Source organism: Indicator indicator, chromosome 28 (genome assembly GCF_027791375.1).
Source record: "Indicator indicator isolate 239-I01 chromosome 28, UM_Iind_1.1, whole genome shotgun sequence".
Lineage (NCBI taxonomy): Eukaryota > Metazoa > Chordata > Aves > Piciformes > Indicatoridae > Indicator > Indicator indicator.
Genome location: NC_072037.1, coordinates 1,098,196 through 1,117,292, shown reverse-complemented (window position 1 = coordinate 1,117,292; position 19,097 = coordinate 1,098,196). Strand labels below are relative to the sequence as shown.

The 19,097-nt window shown below is 54.1% G+C and overlaps 1 protein-coding gene across 1 annotated transcript in view; it reads left to right on the top strand.

Annotated features, from left to right (window-relative positions):
* Positions 1-18,861, top strand: part of ZNF618 (zinc finger protein 618) — a 166,998-nt gene extending 148,137 nt beyond the window's left edge. The window contains exons 14-18 of the mRNA XM_054393217.1: positions 146-229; positions 1,297-1,353; positions 8,823-8,900; positions 15,707-15,808; positions 17,348-18,861. Coding sequence (XP_054249192.1) covers positions 146-229; positions 1,297-1,353; positions 8,823-8,900; positions 15,707-15,808; positions 17,348-18,861 — 1,835 coding nt within the window. The remainder of the gene's footprint in view (positions 1-145; positions 230-1,296; positions 1,354-8,822; positions 8,901-15,706; positions 15,809-17,347) is intronic.
* The last annotated feature ends 236 nt before the right edge of the window (positions 18,862-19,097 follow it).

Below are 19,097 nucleotides of genomic sequence, written 5' to 3'. Positions count from 1 at the left end.
TGAACCTGGCCCAGTTACCTCCACAAGGAGGCTGTGTTCAGGGGCTGCAGTTCCGTGGCACAGGAGCAGCTTGTCTTGCCTTCTGTTTGCATGGTCCTGCACCCAGCATTGACCAGTCACCATCCCTGCTCTTTTCTCCACCCAGCAGAAAGTGCTTTCAGCAGGAGAGTGGAAGGCAAAGTGCAAAACAACTTTGAAGAAGCCAACAGCAATTCTCAGAACTCCAGTGGTAAGTGTGGTCCCTCCCTCCTGCTGCTGCTCACCACGTCCCTCTCCACAGCAGGACTCAGCTGCCAGCAGGCACTGTGCAGATATTTGGGGAATCTTCTTTAAGCTTGCAGCTGCCCCACCTGGGGTAGTGCCCTTTTCTCCCTCCTCCCCAGGGTTCCTGGCACTCCAAGCCTGCAAAAGAGGTGGTGGTGGAGATCCTGCTCCCAGGGTTTTCAGTGGGGAGCAAAGAGAAAGGGAAGCATGGGTGGAGATCCAGCAGTACTTTGTTCTTTTGTCTGTGCATCAGTGAAATCCTGGTGAAGCAGAGCTGTTTGCAAGAAGCAAGGGAAGTGTAGGGACTGGGAAAAAAAGAGCAGGTTGCATACCACAGTGATGCTCAACCTGGCAATTGATTTACACCTCTGTGTAAGCAGAGTCCCAGCTGCTTGTGAGGTCAGTACCTGAAGGTCACAGCATGCCAGATGCTTAGAGAGGGGACCAAAATACATCTGCTAGAAAGAAGGAGGATTTCCTCCACTTCTGGAGTTCACTTTAAGTCCAAGTGGGAGTTACTAACCAACCACTAGCCTAGACAATTTTGTTCTGGTTCAGCACTTACAGAGTTTTCCTGAGATGTTCTTTATCCTGCCCCTGTGCCTTGCCTGCCTGCCTGCCTGCAAGTGGGACGTGGCCATTCTGTTGTGCTCTCTAAGTGGAGCATAAAGAGCTAGACCCTGATGAATGGAATTATGGCTGCTTGATGCCATAATAAATAGCACACCAGCACAAAAGGCTGGCTCTCTCCATTCCACAGTCACTCAAGAGTTCCAAATCATGGGCTGGACAGGTAAGGCAAGGGATTTCTCCCTGGAGCAGGTTACACAGCGTCTGCTGGGAGGGGTTGTGTCTGCCTCTGAAGCAAGCAAAGGGCTTCCTGGAATGAACCGTGTTAAAAATGAATGAGGTGGTGTGGGAAAGCCCTGTGGGTGATAGGGAATGGGAAGAAATGTGATTTGTTACTGAACTGCTGCATTTGTGTTCTGGGGAGCAATCCTGTACTAATCCAAGCATTCCCCACAATTACAGCTGCTCACTCGGGGACAGAAAAACCTAAAGAAAAGAGATGTAAGCAGAACCCATCAGGTGAGCTTGTCTCTCTGTTTCAGGCCATTGTTCTCTTCAGTTCTGTTCCACTTGGGGGAACAGCAGGCAAGGAGACCTTAGGGGCTGGCCAAGACTGTCTCAATGAGGTGGACACCACACAGAGCAGCTGAGAGCTGCTGGCCTGACTCGCTGCTCTGAGCCTGGACACTTGCCTCTCAGCAGCTCTGCTCCTCCTGGCTTGTCTTCTGTGAGGGGTGTGAGTGGTTTGTCAGAAGGGTTTGAAAGTCTTGAAGTGCACATCTTCAAATGCCAAGATACCATTTGGGTTCCTGACTCCTCTGGGGCCCTTTGAAAGCAGCAGCCTCAGATTGCTCCTTTTTGCTTCCTGTCAAGCCCGGTGTAGCCTGCAGAGGAAGGACAGAATTCTCCTCCTTCAGATCAAACAGCCAAGGGAGCTGCACTGTCAAACCTAGCTGCAAACCTCTTGTTGAGCTCTGCAGGAGTGGCAGTGAACCTGTAGGCTGGGAGGGGCTCCATGAACCACTGCCAAGACAGTACAGAGTGGCTGTACTGAACAGTCCAAGAGCTCAGCTCTGTCTGCACTGCTGTGAAGCTCTGCCCCATTGTGCTGTGCCACCTCTCAGCCTCTCCCTGCCACCACCTCTCAGCCTCTCCCTGCCACCACCTCTCAGCCTCTCCCTGCCCACCACCTCTCAGCCTCTGATAAAAGCTCCCAGGAAAATGCAAAGCAAGGCAGACATTCTTACAAATGGAGTGGTGAGGTTGACGTCATTTTGCTCATCTTACTTCACTGCAAGAAGTGCTTCAGTCTGCACCATGTGCACAGCTTGGCTTAGTGGCTTAGTCCAGAGCCTGGCAGGCTGCAGGGGAGTTGCAAGGTGCTCACCTAAACATGGAATCAGAAAGCCTGAGGAACTCAAGTGTGAGCTTCTCTGGAATGGGTTCAGGGGGGTTGGGCTCTGGTTGGAAGCAGCTGACACACTCCTGCAAGCCAGACTGGTGCAGAAGGATGCATAAACATCTTCCCTGTCTCCCCTTCCCTGTCCTGCACCCTCCTTTCTTCCCCAGCCCTGTTTTCCCCCTTGACTCCATCTTTGTGCTGCTTCCTGTGTCCCATTCAGTGCCCTCTTCCAGCTCTTGTACCAAGCCATTTCTTTTTGCTCTCAGGAGTCAGGCTCAGTGTTCTCACTGTCAGCAGCCTGAGCAAGCATCACCAGGGCAGACTGTGACTGGCACTGGTGATGAGAGGCCATGGAAGCATCTGTGTGCTTGGGTGTCCAAGCAGAGCTCTCAGTAACTCCTTTCAGAGGAGGTGGCATGTCCTCACTTCCCTATTTTCCTTCTTCCCAGGGCTGTGTTGCATTAGGAGGGACAGACTGTTCAGCTAAGTGTTCACATGTGTGATAAAAACTCTTGGGAGTAATTCTGGCCTTGTTGGCTTCTTCTGTGCTCCAGCCAGCAGCTTGTGCACAGGCAGGGAGGCAGCTGGTGCTAATGTGCTGGAGAATGACAGAAGGATGGGCACAGCCATCCTCCCCACTCCCATCTGCTGCTTGCCACCACACTCCTGCTGCTGCAAAGAATAATCCCCAGGTTTGGGAGGTGAATGTAGGTCCCAGCTGAGCAGTGTGAGAGCTGTAGCTTGGCCTTGTTAACAGCTCAGTGCCCTGAGCCAGTGCTCCTTGTGGGTGTGAGCTCTGTGGCACAGGCTCGCTGGCAGTGGCAGCAGAGCAGCAGGATTCCAGGCCACCCTCTGGGTACATTGTGCTCTTCTCCTCTGGCCCCATCCTGAACTGCAGGTGGGAGGGAGGGGGAGGGCAAGCAGATCAAGGTCAGCAACCAAAGCCACCTGAGATGAACTTGAATGCAGTGCTGTGGGGAGTCCTGGACAACTGGAATGGAGGATGTTGGATTTCAGATGCCTGTTGCCTATGCCCAGCCCCTGGCCTTGTCTTAGTGAGTGCCTGGTGTCCTTACTGGGTAACCTGGGATCTTCCTGCCCAGAACCAGCAGCTCCTGTTCTGCAGGGTGAGCCCTGCCTTGTGCTTGTGTTGGAAGGCCATCTCCTAGCAGAAAGTCCATCTCCCAGCAGGGCATGATGGAGCCACAGAGTGGATGGAGAAGGACTCCTCAGCTGTCACCCCCCTGGTGACTGGGAGAGCGTCCTTTCTGCTAAATGGGAAGGAGTCTCCACAGCCCCTTAAACCTGCTGCTGGATGAGACCTGGAAGTTTTGTGGTGCTTTAAAAAGAATAATCTGCTAAAATGTGCAGATGGTTTCCTCCTGCTGCCTCTGGGCCACAGGCAGCCAACACAGAGGTCTCAGGTCTCCTGAAGCTTGTGGTTATTCACTGATGAGCTAAGCAAGGTCCAGAAAACAGACATGACCTGACCCTGCTGGGTGGAAGTGGCTCCTTGCAGTGCTGTTAACCATCTTGCTGGTGGTCATTGCACTCAGTCTTGACTCAGGGAGGGGTTTCCTGTGCCAAGCAGGAGTTGAAGACCAGCTTGCAAAAGCTGGTGATGAGCAGCCTGAGCATGGCAAGGAGAGAGCCCCAGAAAGGGGCACATCCAGGTGTGGTGCTCAGTGGTGAGGGCTCACTGCCTTCCTCTTCCAGCAGGCACAGCTGGAGCCTGCAGGCCTGGCCCTGCAGCACTCTGGTATGTGACCACACCTGGTCCAACCACACAGCTTCTCAGTGCTGAGCAAGAGCTGAAGGGCCAAAGAAGCTGTTTGCACCATGCAGGTGGGCATGGAGCCAGCTGGGTGTGGAGCAAACACTGGGCCCTTGCTCCTCCTCTGTTGTTGGCTCTTCTGCTCATTCTCTGCAGCCCAGTGACCACAGAGCCCATCTGCCTGGAGTGCTGTTGGGAAGATCTGACCTTTAGGGGAGGATTTTTGGTGGATGAGTGCAGCTCTGATTCTCAGAGCATAATAATTCTTGATTCTCTGGGGATCTTCCCAGCACTGATCAATATCTAATGAGTAGACTCCAGAGGCTGGGGCCAGACTCTTGTCAGTGGTGCCCAGGGAACAGGCCAAGGGGCAATGGGCACAAACTGGAACCCAGGAGGAAAAACTTCTTTGGTGTGAGGATGCTGGAGGCCTGGAGCAGGCTGCCCAGAGAGGTTGTGGAGTCTTCTCCTGAGGAGAGCTTCCAACCCCCTCTGGGCATTGTGCTCCTGGGCAAGCTGCTGAGGGTGCCCTGCTGGAGCAGGGGGTTGGACTGGATGAGCTCCAGAGGTCCCTTCCAGTCCCCACCATGCTGGGGTTCTGTTAATTCCCAGGCTTTTGGGTCTCTCTGTTGTCCTACTTTTTGTTTGACTTCAGAAAGCCTCAGGTACAACAATGCCCATCTCTAACCCAATGGCTGTAGCAGGATTCAGCCTTGATCTCTTGGTTTGGATGCTGTGGATGACTCCTTGGTTAAATGAAGAGTTTGCTGTTATACCCCCTCTGGGCCTGGAGGGATGAGGGACATTGTGAGATTTGAAGAAGGAAAAGAAACAAAGCAGAAAGGAAAAGTTCTTTCGTTGAGAGCAGCTCTGAAGGAAAAGCCTTGGGGGTGTTGGGTGCTGAGCAGCTCCCCAGGAGCCAGCAGTGCCCTCCTGCAGCCCAGCAGGCAGCTGTGTGCTGGGCTGCAGCCAGAGGAGTGTGGGCAGCAGGGCAGGAGAGGGGATTCTGCCCCTTGGCTCTGCTCTGCTCACACCTCACCTCCAATCCTGCCTCCAGCTCTGCTGTCCCCAGCAGAAGGACACAGAGCGGTGGAGAGAGTCCAGAGGAGGCCACAAAGATGCTGCAAGGGCTGGAGCAGCTCTGCTGTGAGCACAGGCTGAGGGAGCTGGGGGTGTGCAGCCTGGAGAGGAGAAGGCTCCAGGTGGACCTTGGAGCAGCCTGGCAGGACCTGAAGGGATCCTGCAGGAAGGCTGCAGAGAGACTTTTGCTGAGGGTGTCTGAGACAGGCCAAGGGAGAATGGTTTGAAGCTGAGGCAGAGCAGGGTTAGAGTGGAGCTGAGGAAGAAGTTCTTCAGTAGGAGGGAGGTGAGACTCTGGAATAGGCTGCTCAGGGAGGTTGTGGCTGCCTCCTCCCTCTTCAAGGCCAGGCTGGATGAGGCCTTGAGCAACCTGGGCTAGTGGGAGATGTCAACCCCTATGGCAGGGGGTTGCAGCTGGATGATCTTTGAGGTCATTTCCAACCCAAACCATTCTCTGATTCTGTGCCTGCTGCTGTTTCCAACACTTTATTCCATGGCTCTGCAGGAAGATGCAGTTCCTCTGCAGTTCTCTGTTATTCCAGCTAAAGCCAGAGGAAACACTGGGGGGGAACACTCAAATGCTTCCCTTGCAGCTCTTCTGCATTTGTTTTTCATCAGACTGTGGGCAGAAGTGTTGAAATGTGGGTCTGTGCTGGTGAGCAGAGAACTGCCTGGGGGCCTGCTCCCTGCACAGCTGAGCTGGCTGCTGCCTTTCACTGCAGCACCATCAGCTCAGGCTCTTTGCTGTTGGAACTCGCTGGAAAAAGCTCTCAGCTCGTGTTCACTCCTGGCCTCCAACCAGGCTCTGCTGTTTTCTCTGGCTTAGATGTGGCAATGAGATTTAACTTGGGAATTGGAGTGATTTACTTAACCTAAGCACCAGGGCTGGTGCTTGCTGCCTTGGCTTCTGCAGGCTGCTGCCTTGCTCTGCAGCCTTGTTCCCTGGCTGTGTTAAAAGTACTATTAAAAGTCTCTAATAACAGTCCTGGGGAAACAGGTCTGAAGTGGTGGAACTACCTCTGAGTGTTAGCTCTGTGTGGCTCAGGAGAGGGAAGTCCCTTTGTTGTGGGAGAACTTGGGGAAGGAGTCAGAGTGCACTGAGCTCAGTTGGCTGCAGTGCAGCCCCTCTCTGCTGGCAGGCAGAGCATCTTCAGTGATTTTCTTCTCCTTCCAGACTTCCCAGTCTTCTGTCTCCAAAGAGCTAATCAGCATCTGCGTCCTGGCTCAGCACAGTGTGATCCTCAGGCTGCTGGAGGGAGCACTGCAGCTTCAGAGAGGACCATCTCTGAGAGCTGGGGTCTGCTCCTCTGTGTGGCAGGCAGTGGCAGGAGTGGGGAGCACAGCAAGAGCTGGCATGGCTCCAGAGGAACCTGTGACAAGTGGTGTCCCTTAGGGGTCCCACCTGGGACCAGTGCTGTTCAGTGTCTTCGTCAGTGATACAGTGAGGCTGAGGCACTCTCAGCAGCTCTGCAGATGACACCAAGCTGAGTGGTGGTGTTGATAAGAGTGAAGGAGGGGATGGGAGCCATGCAGAGGGACTTGGAGAGGCTGGAGGGGAGGTCTGAGCCCAGGTGGGGTCTTCTATTCTCTGATAATTACAACATAAATCTAAACCAATTTCTTACCTCTTGTCCATTTTGCCACAACCATTTCCCCACTGATCTCAACAGGAGCAGCCAAGACCACCTTAGTACCCCTGGTCCTGAAATTCCACCTGTGGCACTCAGCTGCCCACGTCTTCCCTTTTTTTCACAGGCACAGCTACTTAAGGAGGGTATTCCCAAACTTCCTCAGCGCAGGAAAAACACAGGAGTAGCATCACAAGCCAATACAGCAAGTTAAATAAAGCATTGGGTCCTGCTCCTCTAGATGGAGCTGACTCCATCATTGCAGAGCAGAGGTGCAGGGTGGTTCACCTCACAGCCTGTAAGGGAAGGAGGAGGAGAAATGGCCTGAAATTGTGCCAGGGGAGGGTTAGGTTGGAGATGTGGAGAAATTTCTTTGCTGCAAGAGTGGTCAGGGATTGGAACAGGCTGCCCAGGGAGGTGGGGGAGTCCCCATCCCTGCAGGTGCTGAGGAAATGTGTGGCCATGGCACTTGGGGCCATGGTTTTAGGTTGGACATCAGGAGGAAGTTCTGCACAGTGAGGGTGGGGAGACACTGGAACAGGTTGCCCAGGGAGGTGGCTGAGGTCCCATCCCTGGACACATTCAAGATCAGACTTGCTGTGTCCCTGGGCAGCCTGCTTTAGTTGGAGGTGTCCCTGCTGCCTGCAGGGGGGTTGGACAAGATGCCCTTGGAGGGTCCCTTCCAGCCTGATGCAATCTGTGAATGGTTTAATGGCCATGATGGTGCTGGTTGATGGTTGGACTGGATGATCTTCGAGGGCTTCTCCAACCCAAACAATTCCATGATTCTCTGGCTCTCTAACGCTTACATGAACCACTCCTGGGCTCTTTCTGTGTTTTTCCTTGCAAGCTTCTTGTAGCCATGTGGTGAGCTTTGGGGTTTGCTGCCTGAGATGGACTTCTCCCAGCTTGCAGCTAAGTCAGGCTTTTGTTTCCCCATGGTTGTGTGCCTCCATCCTGGCTGCTGCTACTGGTGCTTGTTCAGTGATCCAGAGCTGTCCCCTCTGAAGGCAGCTGCAGGTTGCTGAGCCATTAGAGCAGCAGACCTTGCCCTGTGTGTGCCAGGCATTGTGTGCAGAGTTGTTCATGTGCCACAGACTTGCATTTGTCCATTCTGCTCTTAGGAGACAAAAGGAGGAGGAGATGGTGGCAGTGAACTGATCTGTCCTGAGGGGTAGGAGCCAACTGCAGAGTTAACAGTTTCAGCCCCTCTGGCTTGATCCTGCATCTGTCAGCTGAGGCACTCAACTAATGCTGTTTGAACCAAGCAACTGCAAACTTTTGCTGCTAGGTTAATCCAGTGGAAAAAATGCACTTCCACCTTCCTTGTTGGGACAGAACTGGAAGGTCTCTTCCAGCTCATGAGGGAGCTCTGCACCCACCTCTGTCCTGACTCCAGCTCATCCACATTACTCTGGCAGTGTAGCTCTCCTGCTCTGCTCTCAGCCTTCTGGCTCAGCTCTGATTCCTGGGCTTCTCCCCCTCCATCTCTGCTTACCCCAGTGGCTTTCTGCCACCAAGCCCAGCAGCACTCAGCAGTCTCCAGTCTCACTGCACCTGCTGACTGTCACAGCCCCACACACCCCCCTCAGCTCCCCATGGCACTTCTCCATACCCTGCTGAGCAGCAGGATTCTGCACAACCCAGTGCTCTTGTCTTGCTCAGGAGAGGCAGCAGAGACTGGAACTGGACTGGAACTGGAAATGAGTTCAGCCTGCTTTGCTCTCAGGCTTAGCCAGAACAAGGCTGTGCTTGGAGCAGCCTGCAGCAGGCATCAGCTAGGTCAGCCTGCAGCCCTCCACCCCTGCTGCAGCTCCCCTGAGCTCACACACACACAGGAGTGCAGGAGCTGCCCCTCTGCCCTCCCAGGGCAGTAAGGTGACAATGCCAGGCCCAGCCCAGGAAGCAGTGACATGCCCTAAGACCTGCCCAAGTCACAGCCCCTGGGCTCAGTGCTAAGGAGCTGCCATGCCAGGCACAGAAGGGCTGAGGCGAGGCCCAGGCCCGGAGGCACTGCCCTGCTGCTGTACAGACTGAAGCATGCACTTGTGCTGCTTCCCTGCATACTGTGTGTAATTCTTCTGAACTGATCTCTCCCAAACAGAGCCTTACACCTGTGGAGCTTGTGGAATCCAGTTCCAGTTTTATAACAATCTCCTGGAGCACATGCAGTCCCACGCAGGTAAGCTGGGCACCTCGACTCGCTTCCAGCAGGCACTCAGCTTCTCTGTTGCTGCTGCCTGACCTTGCCCCTGGTGTCTGTCAGTCCAGCTTTCTGTGCTCACCCTTTCCAAAGCCCCACTGATGGCACCTGCAGAGGCTGGGGCACACAGCAGTGGCTGCAGCAACGCAAGGCTCACAGGATCCCATAAGCAGCACTCCTGTCCTTAGGGAGAAAGGAATGGTGCTGCGGCAGCACCAAGCACACCAGAGTGCCCACACCAGACTGCACACTGCCCTTGCCCACAGCTGTCTAGGGCCTGCTCCTGGCATAGCCATCCATGGGACACTCCTACAGCAGATGAAATCCTTCCTGCAAGAGAGGCAGTTCTCACTGAAGCAAATGAGGCCAAACAACTGGCAGGGCAGCAGAGCCTCTACCCACACCAAGTCTTGTTCTGTGCTTGTGGCTCCTGGAGTTGTCCACAGGACTGAAATGTGTTCTCAGAAGAAGAGTTTGATACTTCAGCAGCTGTGTTTCTGCCCCTCTCATCTCTCTTCAAAAGAACAATCCAAGCAGTTGCTCCACTGCTCTGTTTCCAAGCCACCTTTTCCAGCTCAGCACAGAAGAGGCAACTTCACCTTTGCAAAGGCCAAGCTGTTCCAAGGCAGCATCCAGAGAATTCCAAAATGTAGATCCAGGATTATTTTTATACTCTTTTTCTATTTTTTTTTTCTCCTCTTAAATGAAAACTGAAGTGATTTAACCCAGGTTTCCAAATCAGTTCACCTTTGCCAGCCCAGTGTTCTCTGGCAGGAAGCTGCTGTCCTGAGACCCAGGCTCAGGACTTGAGTTTGCCTTCACTTCAGTCTTAGGCCTGAGTGGCACTAAAGGACACATGGCTGGAGGAAAAGCCTTTCTCAGCAATTCATAGATTCACAGAATAAGTTGGGTTGGAAAAGACCTTCAAGATCATCCAGTTCCAACCCCCTTGCCATGTGCAGGGACACCTCCCACCAGCCCAGGTTACTCAAGGCCTCATCCAGCCTGGCCTTCAACACCTCCAGGGAGGGGACAGCCACAGCCTCCCTGGGCAACCTGTGCCAGTGTCTCCCCAGCCTCACTCTCAACAATTTCTTCCTCATCTCCAGTCTCCATCTCCCCTCTTCCAGCCCAAAGCCATTGTCCCTTGTCCTGTCCCTCCCCAGCTCTCCTGGAGCCCCTTCAGGTACTGGCAGGCTGCTCTAAGGTCTATTTCTTGTATATGAGGTCTGGTTTTCTCTTGTAGATCACCCCATCCTCTGCCTTCATTCTGCCAAGCAGAGCAAAGGGCATACAAAGCCTTCTCTTCTGCAGGCTGAACAGCCCCAACTCTCCCAGCCTGTCCCCACAGGGGAGGTTCTGCAGCCCTTTGATCATCTCTGTGGCCTCCTCTGGACCCTCTCCAGCAGCTCCAGGTCCTTCTTGTGCTGGGGGCCCCAGAGCTGGAGGCAGTGCTGCAGGTGGGGTCTGAGCAGAACAGAGCAGAGGGGCAGAATCCCCTCCCTCATCCTGCTGCTCTCCCTGCTTTGGATGCATCCCAGTTCTAACCAGAGTTCCAGCTGAAGTTCCCATCTTGTGGTTTTAGTTGCAGCCCTGACACTGATGAGCGTCCCTTGAGCTCCTCAGCTGCACAGCTCCGTGGCTCTAGCCCAGGTCTCGCTGGGGAGTCTCTCTGCAGGCCTTGTGGGTGGTTCAGCAGCCACTTTATTGATCACCTTTGCAATGTGAGGAGGCATTTCAGGTGCTTTGGGTCGAGGTGGGGTGAGTTTGTGGGATGGTGCTTTCAGGTAGAGCATTGCCTGGTTGGTGTGGAGTGAGTGGACATCATGAGGCTGCGCTCAGGGCAGTGGCTGCCATCACTCTGGGGGCTTGGGGTCTCTTCCTGCTGTTTGTTGGTGGCAGTCTCTGCTTGCCTACAGTTGCATCCTGACCATCCTGTTCCTTGTTCTGTTCCCTGGTGCTGAAAGGCTGCATTTTGAGTTCTAGCTCTTGGTGACAGTAGAGGAGCTGCAAAGGAAGGACCATGGCTGTGGTGCCCAGGTGGGGAGTGGCAGTTTGCTGCAGGGTGTGACCTGTTGAAACTTCTAAGCTAGTGCTGTCTGCAGCCCCTTCCTTCTCTCCTCCTTACAACTGACCCATGGCCTCTGGCCTTGCTCACCTGGGTTGCCTTGGACACAGAGCAAGGCTGGAGGGAGCAGGTATTGGTGATCTGACTCATGTCAGCAGAGATCCATTCACAGGTAAATTCCCTCTCCTCAACCCAGCTGAACTCTGCTTCGTCATCCCTCCTGCTCTGTTTTGTAAGTCACTGTCTCCTCCTTGGCTTCTTCCTCTGAGCTGTCTCACTGACAGCAATCTTGTCCAGCTCTTAAGTGCTTTCTGCAGGCCTCACTGAGCCCATCCCCTGCTGTGGCATCTCTGTGCTTGGTGCTTGCCTTCCTCCAGGGCTGTGCAGCTGGGGGTGACCATTGTGATGTTTGCTGCTGTGTGCTGAGGGCAAAACAAACGGAGAGGTGGGAAAGCTACAGAGACCTTTGGTGGATGTCTGCTTCTGGGTGTTGAATTTAAGGAGAGCAGCAGTGGAGATGACACAAGGCCTGCAGCTCTTCGGGTCACAGTTTGCTGCCTTTTAGCCTATCAGAGCTTGGGGATTTCCAGCATCAACACAACATCTCTGGAGTCTGGGGGTACAGAGACCTTGCAGTAGTCAGCAGAACTGGTGGCACAGGATCCACATACTGGGAACACTGGCATGGTAGAGGTTTGTGTCCAGAGCAGGGGTTTGGGGCCCTCACTCCAAGAAGGACATTGAGGGCTGGAGCAGGTCCAGAGCAGGGCAACAAAGCTGGGGAAGGGTCTGGAGAACAGGGCTGGGGAGGAGCAGCTGGAGGAGCTGGGGGTGTTCAGCCTGGAGAAGAGGAGGCTGAGGGGAGACCTCATTGCTCTCTATAGCTCCCTGAAAGGAAGTGGGGGTTGGGCTCTTCTCCCTAGTCTCAGGTGATGGAACAAGAGGAAATGGCCTCAAATTGTGCCAGGGGAGGGTTAGGTTGGAGATGAGGAAAAATGTCTTTGCTGCAAGAGTGGTCAGGGATTGGCACAGGCTGCCCAGGGAGGTGGTGGAGTCCTCATCCCTGGAGGTGTTCAAGAAACCTGTGGCCATGGCACTTGGGGCCATGGTTTGGTGGCCAGGGTGGGGTTGGGTTGATGCTTGGACTCAGTGATCTCAGAGGGCTTTTCCAGCTGCAACAAGTCTCTGATTCATATGCCTGGCTCAAGGAATGTTTCCTTATGGGGATGCAGAGATGAATGAGTCCACCTGAGTCAAATCCTCCCTCAGCTAATGTGTTCAGGAGTCCATGGTTTGTCATGACTGATGCCAAGAGCTCATCTCCTCCAACTAAATGTGGTGCATCCACTGAGCCTCTCTCACAAGTGACTGAAGATAGGAACCTGCTGCTGGCCTCCAGGAGCACAACCAGTGCCGTCCTGGATCTTGAGTCATTCAGAGGGCTGTGCCTTGAGGCTAGGAGGTAATAAGGAGAGATTATAGCTCTATAAAGCAGCTCCACAGTGAGAAGAAGCAATTAGCATGTAAATTGATTGCTGGAAGGCAGAAAGAACAGCAGAGCACCAGGCAGAGGAATTTGTTCTGTAATTACAGTGTACAATGTACAGCCTGGGCTCCCTTTGGAGCACTTTGTTCAGCCTGAGTGCTGCCACATAAAGCCCTTCCTACAATCTGAGCTGAAAAATGAGAGGGTGGCTGGGCTGAACCTGGATTAAGGGATTGGAGGCGTGAAGAGAAATGAAAGAACCATGTCCTGTGCACATCATAGGCTGCCTGAATGGGAAGATGAGGTTGAAGTGCACAAATCTCATTCATGCCACATTGAATGCCAGCAGGTATTTGTGCACAGTGAATCCCCCATGATGATGAAATGGATAAAAAGCTGGGGAGAGGAAGTACAAAGGGGTTCTGCCCACACCTCAGCAAGACAAGGAAGGGCCTGAACTCTGAACAAAGTTAGTTGGCAATATCCAGCATTTCCCAGTAGGTTACATCCAGCATTTCCTTTTGCCTGCCCACAGGTGCTTGGAGCTGAGGATGGTGATGGCATGAGCTCAGGAGCCCCAGGCAAATGCTGGGGCAAAGTGGGTGTGCCCTGCCCTGTGCTGCAGCCCTCAGCATGGCAGTGCTCCCCAGGTGCCACCCAGCACCAGGGAATTCCCTGGGCACACCTGCAGGCAGTTACTGACTCTGCTTGGTTCTCTCATATGCTGGATTGCTCTTAGGTACTGATCCAGCCTGTGGCCAGTGCAGTGCCCAGACCTAAAGCTGTGGCTGTCCATCAGCAAGGTTTGTGAGTGCCCTTGCAGGTCCTCTGCAGAGCTGTTCTGATTTGAGTGGACTTGCCTATAAGTAGGAGGGCACTGGAGTTTCATCACATCATCTCTAGCTCCTTGCTGGTCTCCCTTCTCTCCCAGGCCATTGCCTCACATGAAGGAGAGCAACTCAGTCCTCTCCTGTTTGTTCTGATGGGCAGCCCCCAGCTCTGTCCAGCAGCAGCTCAGCCTGGGCTGCAGGGCAAAGCTCTGTGTGTGCCTTAATGAGGCATTCCTGTAGTTTCTGCTGGCTGCATTTCCCTGCATGCAGTGTGCCCAGGCCATAGATATTGCCAACCTGGACTCCCTTTATAGTCAGTGGAGATGAAGTCATTGACTCCAGGTGAGCTCAGAGCGTGAGGGATCTTCTGCTACAAGAGGCATCTGGTTCTGCCTGGGAGAATGAATTCCACTCTTGAGGCAGTTTTTCATCCAGTGCAAAAGGAGCTGTAAGGGCCAGATCCAGAGGTGTGTCTGACAGAGATGTTAGATAGAGAAGGGCCACAAGGATGGTCAGAGGGCTGGAGCTGGAGGTCAGAGGCTGAGAGGGTTGCGGCTGTTAAGTCTGGAGAAGAGAAGGCTCCATGGAGACCTTCTTGTGGCCTTCCAGTATCTGAAGGAGGCTACAAGAAAGCTGGGGAGGGACTTTTTAGGGTGTTGGTTAGTAATAGGACTGGGGGGGATGGATTCAAGCTGGAGGAAGATAGATATACATTAGACATCCAGAAGAAGTTCTTCCCCATGAGGGTGGTGAGACACTGGCACAGGTTGCTCAGGGAGGTGGTGGAAGCCTCATCCCTGGAGGTTTTGAAGGCCAGGCTGGATGTGGCTCTGAGCAACCTGATGTGGTGTGAGGTGTCCCTGCCCATGGCAGGGGGGTTTGGAACTGGATGATCCTTGAGGTCACTTCCAACCCTAACAGTTCTGTGATTCTGTGATGTCCAAAATGAGGTAAGCTGAACCCATATGTGGTCAGCAAAGGGCCTGTTCAGTCTTCTTTGGATTTAATTCCGTCCTTCTGCTCAGCCTGGTCATCAGCCTCTCCATCCTTCTTCATCTTCCACCTCTGTTCATTGTGCACTTCCTTGTTGCTTCACAGCCTGTTGCAGAGCAGTTTCATAGTGAAGCATACCCAGAAGTAGCAAATTCCCTCTAGGGGGTGGGGAGATTCTTGGAGCACAGGAGAGGAGAGAATATGGATACAATGCAGAATTCACTGCTCCTCCTTGCATGTCCTTGACACATCCATCAGGCTGGCAGAGTTGAGCCCAGTGACCTGCACAGCAATGGGAGCATGAACACAAAGACAGTCACAGAATGCATCAGGTTGGAAGGGATCCTCAAAGGGCATCTTGCAGTCAGCAGGGACACCTCCACTAGATCACCTCCCCTAGGCTGCCCAGGGCCACATCAAGTCTGACCTTGAATGTCTCCAGGGACACAGCCTCAGCCACCTCCCTGGGCAACCAGTTCCAGTGTCTCCCCACTCTCCCTGTGCAGAACTTCCTCCTGATGTCCAACCTAACTCTGCCCTGCTCCACTTTCAAACCATTGTCCCTCGACCTATCCCCACAGCCCCTTCTGAACAGTCTCTCCCCAGCCTGCCTTTAGCCCCCTTCAGATATTGAAATGCAGCTCTATGTTCTCCCTGGAGCCTTCTCCTCCCTGAGCAGCCCCAAGCTCTCCCAGCCTGTCATCGTGCTCCAGCCCCATGGCCATTTTCATGTCCCTGCTCTGTCCCTGTCCCAGCAGGTCCAAGCCCCCTGGGCAGCTGTATCTTTGCAGCCATAGGAAGGAGCAATCTTTGGTCACAGCCCAGAGACTCGAGTATTTTCTTACTTGTTTGCAGTCTGAGGCAGCAGTGAGCAACCCCAGAGGAGCTTGCTGCTCTCCCTGGAAGCTGTGCATGAAGGATGCAATAAGATCCTTAGCTACAGAGGAGTTGAGCAGAGCTTGAAAAACAAAGTGCTGAACTGTGAAGAACAGAGAGGCCACCAGCAGTGTAGGAAGAGGCAGGGAGGCTAAAGAAGGGTCAATGTTGGTTACATTGCCTCAGGTCTGAAATGAAGGCAAAGTGCACAGGCCAGGCTGCACAAGGACCTTCAGCTGGTGGGCAGGCACTTCTCCAGGTGTGCTGCTGGCATCAATGTCTCTGATGCACAAAACAAGCCAGTGGCATCTCAGCCAGAGGCTGGGAGATGATGGCTTGCAAGTCCAAAGCCCTTCTCAAGGTTTCTGAGGGTCCTCTGCTGTCTCACTGCCAACTGCTCAAACGCTGCAAAGAGCGTAGGCTGTAGGGGAACCAGAAGGAAAGGCTAAGCAGATGGGTCCTGATCCCTTTCTTTGTGCTCTGAGTGTTCTCTTCTTGTGCTTCTAACACCTTCCTGTCTTTTACCCCACAGCTGACAATGAGAACAACGTTGCCTCTAGCCAGCCCAGGTCACCTCTAGCTGCTGTTGAAGAGAAGTGGAAACCTCAGCTCCAAAGAAATAACACCAACAACAGTACGTAGCAGAGCTTCCTGCCCCCCAGGCCTGCTGAGCCTCTGGCTGACAGGCAAAGAGGCTGCAGCGGGATGGGCACTGCCCAAGGCCCTTGGCCTCACCCAGCTGTACTTGATTTCACCCAGAGCTCCTGTGCTACCCTGCAGAGCTGAGCAGAGCTCCCACTGCAGCAGCACTCATGTGCAGAACCTACTGGGAGCCCTGGGGAGGTGGTTGGAAAGCTTTGGGAGGAAGATTCATAGATTCACAGAATGGTTGGGTTGGAAGGGACCTTCAAGATCATCCAGTCCCAACTCCCTGCCACAGGCAGGGACACCTCCCACCAGCCCAGCTTGCTCAAGGCCTCATCCAACCTGGCCTTGAACACCTCCAGGGAGGGGACAGTCACAGCCTCCCTGGGCAACCTGTTCTGGGCTCTCTCCAGATGCATTTGGGAACTCCTGGAAAAAGTTGCTGATTCCAGGTCAGACTTCCCAGACTGGGGTTAAACCACCAATCCATGGTGAGCCATGGGCATGACTCCCTGTGCTGGCAGGCAGCATCTGGCCTTAGCCTCAGCTTGCCCTGTGAGCTTGTCCTCATCACATGGAGAGGTCAGTCACAGCGCCTGAGCTGGGCTGCCTGGGTGTGGGGACACAAACCTGTAGTGCTGTTGTGTGGTGGTCTGGCCAGAGGAGACATTCAGGTTGCCCAAAATCAGCCACAGAAAGTGGGGTGGCTGGAGTTCAGAGGAATCACCTAAAGGGGGCTACAGGAAAGCTGGGGAGGGACTTTTGACAAGGGCTGGGAGTGCCAGGATGAGGGACAGGACAAGGGACAATGGCTTTGGGCTGGAAGAGGGGAGATGGAGACTGGAGATGAGGAAGAAATTGTTGAGAGTGAGGCTGGGGAGACACTGGCACAGGTTGCCCAGGGAGGCTGTGGCTGTCCCCTCCCTGGAGGTGTTGAAGGCCAGGCTGGATGAGGCCTTGAGCAACCTGTGCTGGTGGGAGGTGTCCCTGGTCATGGCAGGGGGTTGGAACTGGATGATCTTTGAGGTCCTTTCCAACTCAAACCATTCTATGAATCTATGAAACTTGGTCCTCAGCACTGTTTGTGATGGGGAGGAAGTTGTGTGCATCTCCTCTTAAAATGACTGCCCCAAGGCAAGGGCTGGAGTCACAGAACTGGAAAGCTGTGCAGCCTTGCAGCTGGACCAGGAATCCAACTTCCATGGGTTGTTCCTCAGTGAACACCATGGAGGTGCCACTGGTTAGAGGCACCTCTGGCAGCGGTGAAGGCACAAGGGAATAGATGGCATTGCTCTGTCTCAGTCCCCACAGCAGGGAGAGCACACAGCTAAGCTCCTTGCTGCTCTTAACTACAGCAGGACCTGGAGGTTCCTCTTCCAGAAGCCCTTGAGGGAAGAAATGCAGGGCTGGGGATGTCTTGCACCGTCTGGGCACGTTCCACCTGGTGGTTTCGTGCCTTCCCGCTCTGATGCTGCAGAGGAGCAGCGCTGACAGGCTGCTCTCTGTCCCTCCCTGTGTCCCGCTGCAGCGCCGCCGAGTGGCTCGGTGGGGAACAGCACCATCCCGGAGAAGGAGAGGCAGAACATCGCCGAGAGGCTGCTCAGGGTGATGTGCACCGACCTGGGGGCCCTCAGCGTGGTGAGCGGCAAGGAGTTCATCAAGCTGGCACAGACCCTGGTGGACAGCGGCGCTCGCTACGGAGCCTTCTCCGTCACCGAGATCCTGGGCAACTTCAACACACTGGCCCTGAAGCATCTGCCTAGGATGTACAACCAGGTGAAGGTGAAGGTCACCTGTGCCCTGGGCAGCAACGCCTGCCTGGGTATCGGGGTCACCTGCCACTCGCAGAGCGTGGGCCCCGACTCCTGCTACATCCTGACGGCCTACCAGGTGGAGGGCAACCACATCAAGAGCTACGTGCTGGGCATCAAGGGCGTGGAGCTGCGGGAGAGCGGCGACTTCATCCCGCACTGGGTGCAGAACGTGCTGTCGGAGTTCGTCATGTCGGAGATCAGGACGGTCTACGTCACGGACTGCAGGGTCAACGCCTCGGCCTTCTCCAAGGCGGGCATGTGCCTGCGCTGCTCCGCCTGCGCCCTCAACGCCGTGGTGCAGAGCGTGCTCAACAAGAGGACGCTGCAGGCCCGCAACATGCTGGAGGTGATCGAGCTCCTGAACGTCTGCGAGGACCTGGCGGGGTCCACAGGCCTCTCCAAGGAGACCTTCGGCTCCCTGGAGGAGACCTCTCCCCCGCCCTGCTGGAACTCGGTCACCGACTCCCTGCTGCTGGTCCATGAGCGCTACGAGCAGATCTGCGAGTTCTACAGCAGAGCCAAGAAGATGAACCTCATCCAGAACCTGAACAAGCACCTGCTGAGCAACCTGGCAGCCATCCTGGCCCCGGTGAAGCAGGCGGTGATCGAGCTGAGCAACGAGAGCAGGCCCACCCTGCAGCTGGTGCTGCCCACCTACGTCAAGCTGGAGAAGCTCTTCACCTCCAAGGCCAACGACGCCGGCGTGGTCAGCAAGCTCTGCCACCTCTTCTTGGAGGCGCTGAAGGAGAACTTCAAAGTGCATTCGGCACACAAGGTGGCCATGATCCTGGACCCCCAGCAGAAGCTGCGGCCTGTGCCGCCCTACCAGCACGAGGAGATCATCGGCAAGGTCTGCGAGCTGATCAACGAGGTGAAGGAGTCCTGGGTGGAGGAAACAGAGTTTGAGCCTTCAACCAAGAAGCCTCGGGCGGCAGGGGAGGCCACGGCAGCTCAGGAGGAAGATTGGTTCGGGAAAAATGAAGTCTACGATTACTTGCAGGAACCTCTCTTCCAGGCCACCCCTGACCTGTTCCAGTACTGGTCGTGTGTGACCCAAAAGCACACGAAACTTGCCAAGCTGGCCTTTTGGCTCTTAGCAGTGCCTGCTGTGGGGGCCAGAAGTGAATGTGTAAATATGTGTGAGCAGGCTCTCTTGATCAAAAGGAGAAGGCTACTCAGTCCAGAAGACATGAACAAACTCATGTTTCTGAAGTCCAACATGCTTTAAGACTTTTGAATTAAAAACAAACAAACAAACAAAACAAAAACAAGTTTTCAAACACTGTTCCAAACAAAGAAAAAAAAAGACACAAAAAAAAAAGAATTTTAAGTTCTAAACACTGTGGACCTCATTATGAATGCCCCTGGAAACCAAGTGCTTTTTTATATATATATATATATAAAAATATAAATATATCTAAAAATTAAGTTGGAAAGGAAAGCTGAGCACAGGAGAGAGAGACA